Consider the following 10,790-nt stretch of genomic DNA (forward strand, 5'->3'; position numbering starts at 1 on the left):
AATCACTCCAACATGGTCTGTTGTCTACGTAATGCAACACTAATTAACATGGCAAATTAAGGCATGATATTATTGCATTTACTTACCCCTAAATAAAAACACCTCCGCAAAAAAGGGACAGAAATCCTCCCAAACGTGCTCATATATTGGCAAGAATTTGGATGTCCATGAGAAGACATCATTTTGCGAGGTGAATTCTTTCCGTAACGGGCCAGCCAGAGCTTTAAGATTTAAGCTTTAAGATTTTTTTTTTTTTTTCCGTATTATGATCTGTTGGCTATTATTTCATGAATATATTATTTTTTCAATGTATTCTTTTGGATCTTCAGCCTGCCCACTGAGGATAGCTATCATATTTTTTTCTCTGAATAGGTGGGTGTATTTATCCAGGGAACACCAAATCTTGCATTAGCCTCAGGCTCTCTCAAGCTGGGATACGTTATTTCACCTCTTCCCTGTGTTTCTGCGTCTCCTCTGTGCTGGCCCAGGAGAATGGCTGGGGGAAACCACTCGAGCGTGACTGAGTTTGTCCTCTTGGGCTTCACTGACCTGCAGGAGCTGCTCTTCGGGATTTTTCTGCTTATGTACATCACCATGCTGGTGGGGAACCTGGGAATGATCGTCCTCATCAGGACCAACCCTCAGCTTCAGGTGCCCATGTACTTCTTCCTCTGCCACCTCTCTTTCCTAGACATCTGCTATTCTTCATCCATCATGCCGAAGCTCTTGTCAGGTCTCCTTGCAGAGAGAAATGTCATTTCTTTCAATGGTTGCATCACACAGTTTTTCTTCTTTGTGGTACTCGGCACCACGGAAGCCGTCCTTCTGGCCGTCATGGCCTACGATCGCTACGTGGCCATCCATGAGCCTCTGCACTACTTGGTTGCCATGCCCCGTGGGGTCTGTGTCCAGCTGGTGGTGGGCTCCTACGCTGCTGGGAGCCTGAATGCCCTTGTGCACACCATTGGTCTCCTCCAACTCTCTTTCTGTGGCCCAAACCTCATTAATCATTTCTACTGTGAAATGCCACCACTCCTGCTGCTCTCGTGCTCCGACACCAGGCTCAACAAGGTGGTGATGGTCATCTGTGTTGGCTTCATCATCACAATCTCAGTCTTGGCCATCGTTGTCTCCTACACCTGCATCCTGCTCACCATCTGGAGCATCCGCTCTGCGGAGGGCAGGCACAAAGCCTTCTCCACCTGCACCTCCCACCTCATGGCCGTTGCCCTCTTCTACGGCTCTGCAGCTTTCTTGTATTTCCATCCCTTTTCCAGGTACACAGAAGATCAAGGGAAAACAGCCTCCATCTTCTACACCACGGTGACCCCCATGCTCAACCCTTTCATCTACAGCCTGAGGAACAAGGAGGTGAGGAGCACCCTCAGAAGAGCTATGAACAAAGTCTTCTGTGGGTATTCCCACAGGTCCCGCTCTAACCAAACCAAAGCAGGTATCACCTGCCACGGTGGAGTCAGCAGAAGAAATAAGGCTGACACCTGAAAGATGGGCACTGTACACGTCTGCACATCTGGTGAGATGGACATGCTCTACCTCATGCTGAACACCACGGAGTTTGAATTAAATATTAATTCCATGCTTGAAAAATAGATTACCTGTAATTACAATGTCTGAAAGAAGGTCAGAATGCAGAAAAGACAGAAAATCCTAAAAAACCACATTGTCAGGGAAACTTTTGGAGTAAATAAATTTATAAACAGCTCTTGAACATGCACGGTTGATACTTTTCCCCAAAGAGGATTTAATGCAGTGCTGCAACAATACCAAATTCTGCGGCCTGAAAGAGGTGGCTCAGAGCAGAAGGGGCCAAGCGAAATACAGACTGCGCGCTGAGGAGGGACAATGTCTTTCATAACTTTCTTTTCAGTTTTTCCAAGTAGTTGCCAAAGGGTTTGCTTCAGTACAATAAACCTGATCTATTATTTTCTCCCATTTGTCCAAGTCTAGTCTTTATGGGGAACAGCATATCGCCACGCTTCCTATCTATTGCTTTCCTGGATGGGTTTCCTCCACGGACACCCACCAGCCTGGAGCCACCATGATGACATGCTTCTTTGCCTAGGAGCAAGGGGGAGTTTTATCCCCTGTGACAAGCATTCCCTCAACTTGGCCAAGAACAGTCTTTCAAGACACTGTCTGAGCAGTCTTGGCTTTTCCCAAGCGTTGACAACACGAGAAGCCTCCGTGCTTCTGGCCGTATGTTGTATCCAAACGCGCCCAACTTCTTTGGTGCCTCCAAGACTCTCAGCGTTGACCAAACTTCCCCCACCATCTCCTCTCCTACTTATGTTTCTCCGTCCAGGCAAAGTTTATTTTCCATCCCAGCTGCCGCTTATTAATTATTTCTGGTTTCGGGGGTTGAGTCATCTCGGTCCAGGAGTCATCCTGTCTAATTGTAGGCTTTCACAGCTGACTTAGTCACCGCCAGTTCCCCTTCTGGAGACAACTACGCATTTGGGGGCTTTGATTCATCTATTTTAAACAGCTACATCAGGGCGAGAGGAATTTTTCTGGAAAAAATGTGTGGTTTTCTCCGCGTGATTCTTGGCTGAAAAAGGTGATGGGCTGGCACAGCTACACGGCAAATGTGCCTTTCGCTCAGAGCAGTCACACTCAGGGTGTATTCTGAAGACTTAATTTAAACAAAAATTAACTAAATTTACAAAACTAAATAATAAATTAATTAGATTAAGCGTATTCTATTCTATAAGGGGGAAGCTTCAGCTCACCATGCTGATGTTTCAGAGTCCTTCAAAAAACCCCACTCAGAAGTGAGAAGGTGAAACCAGCTTTTAATCAATAATCTATAATTCAACTCATCGTGGATGCTCAGCATCCAGAAAATGCTTTCTGGAAAGAGCAGGAGAGCAAAATGGATGAAGACAGCGTCAGAGCTACGCTTTCGCTTTGACATAAAGGTCAGTGATACCAGGAATTAACTTCCCAAATGCAGGTTTATATTTTCCACGGATGGATAGGAAATAATTCCCCAGATCTGGTGGCAGGTACTGGTGCTGATTTGTTCTTTTAAGACCAATAAAAGAAAAACTTTTCCCGATAAACCCAGCTGCGACTCTCCCATACACCTGGATCCAACTCTCTGGGTTTTAAACAGGATATCCCCAATAACGTTAAAACAAATTGCAGGAGAAGAGTTCCAGAATAGTTTTCCCTCCCTCCCCAATAGCATTTGCGACACTGCTCCAAATCCTGAGCTATCTCCCAACCCTTGGATCTCAATTTCTTACAGCAGTTCTTTTTAATTCTCTGTCATTCCAAGAGATAAATTATATATTCCGAGAGATAAATTTATATATAAATATATAAAATTCTTTGCCTATATATAAAGAAGTGGAAAAAAAAATACTCAAGCTTACATTTAACTTGTTGAACCTATTTGTGTTTGTTTATCACCTCACGTCTCCTCCTTAAGGAGCTGTTTCCAAAGTCTTCAGCTCCCAAGAGGAATTTCCTGCGTGACACAGCTGGGAGGGCAGCGGCAAAACTCTTGGTCTTTGAGTGAAAGTGTCCTATAAACACTGGCTTTTCTTGGTCCAGTATCGACGCCCTTCATGACTGGCAAAGCATTGTTGCTTTTAACACCATTACTGGGAGAAATCGGGGCTTGTTTCTCAGACAAAACTTTGGTCTAGGACGTAACAAGTCTCTGACAAACCAAAAAGGGCCCCGAGATGTGAGTGAATAGCTGAGTTTCGGCCTAAATAACGCTTCAAAAAGTTGCAAGGAGAGGACTTTAGGTGGGAGCCTGTTTCCACATGAAATAGTCACCCGAGGTCAGGATATCTCATGCGGAACACAAGCATTTATAAGTTGCTTTTTCATATTTAAGGCAGCCACTAACTAAGGCCATGAGTCAAGCCAACCGAGATACATAGGCAGAGTTTAGCAGCCCCTCAATCTCAGCTGATTCTTCTAATCAAGAATACAGGGATTTGTGATTATTACCCAGTGGCTGGAGAGGGCAGCAGCTTGGACAAGGTGTTGAAGTGGCTTTCCAAAGCAGCGGTGGTCTGAGGCATGTTATCACGCTGGTGAAAAAACCCCTTGCCCTCCTCGAGTTCTGGTTTGTCTTGGAGCTTTTACACGAAGCCAATGGGAGGACTGGTCTACCACGTGTGATGCCATGAAGAGCACGGCCGAGAAGCGCTACCTGGGTTATTTGGCAAACTTCAAATTGGTTTTAGAGGGGTGTGAAAGCTTCTGCAACTGACTTAATGCCGGAATGGCATATAAAAATTAATTTTAATGAATCCGTATTTGAGGGACCCTCATGTATAAGTGAAGGTAGGGCACGTGTGTTGAACCTTCCTCATGCAGAAGGGTCCGTTCCTATGGTGTAATTTGGTATCTTGTTTAGCAGTTCAAAAAACCCTCAGTGAGCAATTTCTGTGATTATTCCTAACTTCTGTTTTAAGACATGAGCTTAATTTTCTCTCTTTTTTTCCTTAAAAACCTGCATTATCAGCGTCTTACTCCCCCCAGTTCCTAACGGCACTGTAACATTGTTGGGGTTTCCACCGGTACCGACCTTTATAAAGTCTTTCCATTGTCTTTCTCCACTTAGTGGCATCACAAGAAGGATGTGGATATCACTATAATTAAAGAGGGGTTAATACTTGCACTAAATCGCCTGCTTCAAACTTAATTTCAGAGTATCATAGAAATGAAGGGAAGGAATTAGAGTTTTATTTTAATTTGTTCTGTAACTCTTAAAGGAAATAAGGAAATTATCTAAAAAAAGTGTCTCTCTCTTTCTCTCTCTCACCAGCGCTTTTTCTCTTTCTATTTTCTAGGACAAGTTTTTTTTTAATCCTTTTAAATGCAAACTTTGATTTCTAATGTTTGAATAAATCACTGCGGTTATCTCTTTGGAACTCAGGAGCAGCAAACTTCTTTACTTCTTCAGGAAGTAGAATAAGCCTTGCTATTTGCACATTGACTTTATCAAACCAATAAAACCATTAGAAATAAATTCCATTGCGCACTTTGCTTGATCTTTAACCTTTGTTTGTGGGGAAAACAGGAATATGCTGACCCCGTGTTTCTTCGCATCTCTGCTTTCCTACAGCAACTGTGCTACGATGGTGGCCAAAGGAAACCGCACCCCCAGTGCTGAATTGGTTCTTTTGGGCTTCTCAGAGCAGGGGGATGTCCAGGCTGCCCTCTTTGTGGTCTTCTTGGTGATCTACGTGGTCACTCTGCTAGGGAACCTGGGGATGCTGGTGCTAATCAGGCTGGATGCCCAGCTTCACACCCCCATGTACTTCTTCCTGAGAAGCCTGTCCTTCCTAGACGTCTGCTATTCCTCCTCAATCACCCCCAGACTGCTCGCAGATGTCCTAGCAGAGAGGAAGGTCATTTCTTACTCTGCCCGCCTTGCAGTTTTATTTCTATGTGGTCTTCGCCACCACCGAGTGCCACCTCCTGGCTGTGATGGCCTATGACCGCTACGTGGCCATCTGCAGCCCTCCGCTCTATCCCATCTCCATGTCCAGCAGAGTTTGTGCGCTGCTGGTGGCTGGCTCGTTCCTTGCTGGGATTGTGAATGCCACTATCCACACGGGGTTTGCACTTCAGCTGTCCTTCTGTGGTCCCAACACCATCAACCACTTCTATTGCGAGGGGCCCTGCTTTACGCCATCTCTTGCATGGACCCCACCATCAATGAGATGATGATGTTCGTTGTGGTTGGCTTCAACCTGTTTGTGACCAACCTGACCATCCTCATCTCCTACACCTACATCCTGGCCACCATCCTGAGGATGCGCTAGGCCGCTGGCAAACACAAAGCCTTCTCCACATGTGCATCCCACCTGACTGCTGTGACCCTCTTCTATGGATCTGCTGCCTCCATGTACTCCTGTCCCAGCTCCAGGCACTCCCAAGACCTTGACAAAGTGGTCTCTGTGTTTTACACGGTGCTGACCCCCTTGCTGAACCCCCTCATCTACAGCCTGAGGAACAAGGAGGTGAAGGATGTGCTGGGGAGAGCGATGGAGAGGAAACGTAGAATCATAGAATGTGTTGGGTTGGAAGGGACCTTTAAAGGTCATCTAGTCCAACCCCCCCTGTGGTAAGCAGGAACATCTTCAACTAGATCAGGTTGCTCAGAGCCCCATCAAGCCTGGCCTTGTATGTTCATCTGAAAAATAGCTTTCCCTAGTGCTTCAGAGGAATCAAGAGGTCTTCTCAGAAACTTTTCTACATTCCATCTCTGTACTGTTAGGGTATAAAAGCAGCAGTGCTCTCCTGTGAGCTACTGGGCACGAACATATTGTGAAACCTCTGCCTTGCTCCTAAATGCTGGGTCATTAACTCCTCTTGGTTTAGGCCAGCCACTGACCTGCCTCGGGCATGCATTAGTGGCTTTTATTGGTGTTTACAGCCTGATATTATTTTAATTTCAAGAATTCAAGACCTCTTGGCCCTTTGTAGTTTGAGAATCCATTACTTTTGTTGTCTAAAGCAACGACAACGAATAACACCTATTGCTTTCAGAGTGACAATGATGACCAGAGCTCTCTTCACATCAAATAATGGGCAGTTTCTGGTGAACACAAGAGCCAGGTAATTCGGTGTTCCCAGTACTAGCAAGAGACACTGGGCTTCCTAACAACAGTTCACTGCAACAAGGCTCATCAAGGCCTTTTCTGCAACTTACTTGAGCTCAGCTGCAGCTGTATTTTCAAATTTATTTGAGAAACTTTTGCGGTGTCTGCAACTTGCTCAAGGACCAGAGAACTATCATCTGGCACCTTCTGCGAGTAATGGTGAGGTCACCAACCAGTCAGGTACCTGCTACTTGTCCTGGCATCTTCAGCTTATTTTGGTTGTATTATTATTAACTGGTTTTGCTTAGTTTTGAGCAATTTTGTGATTTCCCCTCTAAAATAAAACATGAGACATAGTGGAATGACTAATAAACTTTCGCAATTATAGCATAGACCAATAGGGGAGAAAAGAGCACTGAGCAGGAACAGTTATGGGGTAGAAACACATAGAAGTGAGGCCAAGCAGAGCCAAGACTGGCATGGAAGAAGCTCCCACCAGGCACACCACCGTACCTCCTCAGCAAGGAGCTCAGGGGGCTGCTGGGTCACTGCACCATCCCACCAAGGAAGAAGGACCTCAGCCTGCGGGTGGGAATTTAACCTCGGGGATGAGGGGCGGGTACTTTAATCAGAGAAAACTGGAGGAGCATCGCTCTCCATCCACCCATCCCCACACAATTGTCCTTAATACAGTGACATGCCAACACACCGACCCTCCAACTCATCGGCTTCGGGGCCTGGACTAGCTCTGCCAAGCAAGGCAGCTGTAGAAGTTCACTTTGTTGTTAACAAGGAAGAAAGTTTCTTTCTTGTTAGCCCCTGCTAATTAGTCTCCCATGGCTTGTTAAGAAGAATGATGCAAGTTGACTACGAGCCCGCTGAGGAGCTTTTGTGGTGATTAAGAAACTTTCTTGGTAAACCCCAGAAGGTCTTGTTAAGCTGATGACTCCTGGAAGGGTGGTTGATCCCCCAGGACCACTTCTTGTTCTCGGAAGGAGAACAGCATCACTTGTGATGGAAATAGCCGTAACCACCTGCATGGCGAGAGCCCGGAGCTCAGGCCTGCTGAAGGGCCTGCTGGAGGGCTTTCTGTGCCAGTCCAAGCTCGGCCATACAAGACAAAGAAAGAGACATCTTTGTCTTCATGACCAATGCAGATAATGGGGTTCCCATGGTTCTTGCTAAGGGGGTGATTTGTCCCTGCCTGCTCCTGACCCCATAGCAGAGGGAGCTGGGGAAACTCGTTGCATTTCTCCTCACCTTTGGACCTCCTCAAGGACACCTCACACCTTGCATTTCTTGTCATTAATTGCCTTGGGATAGATTTTCTTTGGTCTTTTTTAAATCTTGAACTGTGAAGCAAGTTGAAGTACACTGGGTACATCCTCCATGTCTGACTGGTTTTCATAAATGGGATTGTCCTGCCATTACGGATATGGGACTGGAGAATAGGCATGGGAACGGGCTCACTGGGCTCACAACATCTGAAAATTCATTGTCTAATTGTGAGATGGTCAGCCAGGTCCCCTCTAAAACATGTGGGAATAAAAGGAAATTTTACCACATCCTATGGCATATGTGTTTCAGGGAAGTTTTCTCTGGATTAAATTTATTTCTGGTCCGGGGATCTGAACACCTACTGGAGGTCAAACTGCATGAGGTGCCCCCCTCAAGCCCCTTTTCAGTTTGTTTTCATCCAAAAGGAGCCCAGCTCATACAGCCTTGACCCCAGCCTGTGACGCGAACGACGACACAGCGAGGGGAGAAAGCTGGGAGACCTTCAAACTTAAATTCTTTAAACTGAACTCTTTGGCTGAACAAAAACTAGAAAATTGGAAACACACCTTCATTGATCACAAGTGGAGACAAGGAACTCTAACTTAATGACTCAATTTTTATTTATCTAAATTTGAAGGAATCTACTTTGGCCCACTTAATCCCGCCTCCCAACAGTCTTAATAATAATAATAATAATAATAAAAAAGAACTTTATTGTTTGGTTGGTTTGATTTTTTTTTTCCTTTTAGTTGGACTAAAACTTTATAAAGGAAAAAATGTATTTTAATAACTAGGAAACTGCTTCACCCTTTTTCCATGTTTTCTTACAAGTGGTGCTGGAAAGTTTGTGCTTAAGTTGCAGGAAAGGAGCAAGGTGGAGTGAAATTCCCCAGGCCATGTCTGGGTTCGGTTGCCCTCACGTAGAAATCTGGTGCCATTTTCTCTGTTCTGAGGTGCCAAGGACATTGGCATGCTCCAGGCAGCCTTCAGAAGAGTTGGGCCATTCTGGAGCAACATCTGAAGGCTTAGAAGAAGACCTGTGGGCATCTCCGTGGTGTTAATAGTCTACGTTCAGGCAACAGAACTCAACCCCAGATGCCTCTGAGATTTTTAGCATTGGTTCTTCTGATCTGACCCTCCCTGTCCACACTGGTGTGAAGGTTTCACTGTGAAATTAGTCCAGGACCATGAAAAGTAGGTTGATGTGGTGCAATCCATGAGGAAATAACTGGGACAGCTCAGGAGCAGAAGCATGATATATTAATGAGACATGGCGCTCCACCTGAGCTGCTGGTTGGGCGTCAGTAAGGAATATTTAATCCAGATAAAGCAGAGGGTGAAGAAGATGATGTCGTAGTACTAGGCTACAGGCCAGCCACTGCTAAGATCCCATTTTATAGTACAGATATAAATTATATTACAGGGGGAGGTGGGAAGGAGAGCAGTGACATCTCCTGTCCATCAGGAAGCACTTCAGGCTCAGAAGAGCTTATGCTCCTGGTTCGCCTCCTCCTGCACCTATTGTAAAAAGCAGCAAATGAGAACACAAACAAGAAAAGATAGGTGCACTTCTTGCTACATGCATCTTTGGGGACACAATCCCTGGTTTTCTTCTGCTAAGATGCTGTCTGTCTCTTCACCAGTCTCTTCAGTGCCTCCTTCACCTCCTGGTTCCTCAGGCTGTATATGAAGGGGTTCGGCATGGGGATCACCACCGTGTAAAACACAGAGACCACCTTGTCCCTCCCCAGGACGTAGGAGGAGCTGGGCTGGGAGTAAATGAAGAGGATGGAGCTGTAGTAGAGGGTGATGGCAGTGAGGTGGGCGGCACAGGTGGAGAAGGCTTTGTGCTGCCCCGTGGCCGAGCGCATCTTCAGGACAGCAGCCAGGGTGGTGGCATAGGACGCGAGGATGAGTGCGGAGGGGAGGATGATGTTGGAGGTCAGGATGAAATACAGGAGCATCTGGTAGCTGTCTGTCACATCGCAGGAGAGCTTCACCAGCGGGGGCAGGTCGCAGGAGAAGTCATCAATGACATTGGTGTTGCAAAAACTGAGGGCAAATGTGCAGCTGGTAATGACGGTGGAGTTGACAAAGGCGGTGAGGTAGGAGGCAGCCACCAGCCCCATGCACAGCTTCTTGGACTTGGCAGCAGCATAGAGCAGTGGGCTGGAGATGGCCACGTACCAGTCGTAGGCCATCACTGCCAGCATGTAGCACTCGGTGTAGGCCAAGCCACCGGCGACGAAGAACTGAACAGCGCAACCAGTGAAGGAGATGCTCTTGTCCTCGGAGACACAGTTCAGCAGGATCTTGGGAGTGTAGATGGAGGAATACCAGGGATCCAGGAAGGACAAGTTCCCAATGAAAAAGTACATTGGGGTGTGGAGCCGTGAGCTACGGCGTATCGCCCACAAGGGTGGTGACGTAGGCTGAGGTGAACACCATGAACAAGGGAAGCTGCAGCTTTGGGTCAGTGGTGAACCCCAGGAGGATGAAGCTGGTGACCGAACTGTGGTTCCTCCCCTCAGTGGGCACAGGAATGGGACTGATCTGGAGGCATGGATCACAGCAGATATTTGATATTTGCAGTGCGGGGTCTGGGGACACCACCAAAGAGAAGGGCTTCCATGTTGCTGGTGTGGCTCTCAGTACCAAAATGCAGCTACACACACACACACGCGCGCACGCGCACGAAAGAAGAAAGCAGAGCAAATTTTGTATTGCGAAGGGCTGCGCTGTTATGGTTTTGGTTGTGCTATTTTATATCAAACAGCGGTTTGGTGTTTTCATCACTTTGCATCACTTCGAAGGCTTCATTTTCTGTGAACACGCGTACATACGCACATTGGGTGTGGTGCTATGCATACAGGTGTGCACACAAGCAGTTCCTATGTATTGCGTATAACGCATTAAATT

General features: G+C 46.5%; 2 protein-coding genes and 1 pseudogene across 2 annotated transcripts in view; 2 read left to right on the forward strand and 1 right to left on the reverse strand.

Moving 5' to 3' along the window:
- The first annotated feature begins 480 nt into the window (after window positions 1-480).
- Window positions 481-1,503, forward strand: LOC134514984 (olfactory receptor 5J3-like). Its single transcript, XM_063333462.1, has one exon. It carries the CDS (start codon window positions 493-495, stop codon window positions 1,501-1,503), a length of 1,011 nt encoding a protein of 336 aa, XP_063189532.1. The 5' UTR covers window positions 481-492.
- Window positions 1,504-5,123: 3,620 nt separating this feature from the next.
- LOC134514178 (olfactory receptor 5AP2-like) lies at window positions 5,124-8,332 on the forward strand (annotated as a pseudogene).
- A 1,155-nt stretch (window positions 8,333-9,487) lies between these two features.
- The window catches only part of LOC134514990 (olfactory receptor 9G19), a 1,837-nt gene continuing 534 nt past the window's right edge, over window positions 9,488-10,790 (reverse strand). Inside the window, exon 2 of the mRNA XM_063333468.1 lies at window positions 9,488-10,289. Coding sequence (XP_063189538.1) covers window positions 9,488-10,289 — 802 coding nt within the window. The remainder of the gene's footprint in view (window positions 10,290-10,790) is intronic.

Source organism: Chroicocephalus ridibundus, chromosome 4 (assembly GCF_963924245.1).
Source record: "Chroicocephalus ridibundus chromosome 4, bChrRid1.1, whole genome shotgun sequence".
NCBI lineage: Eukaryota > Metazoa > Chordata > Aves > Charadriiformes > Laridae > Chroicocephalus > Chroicocephalus ridibundus.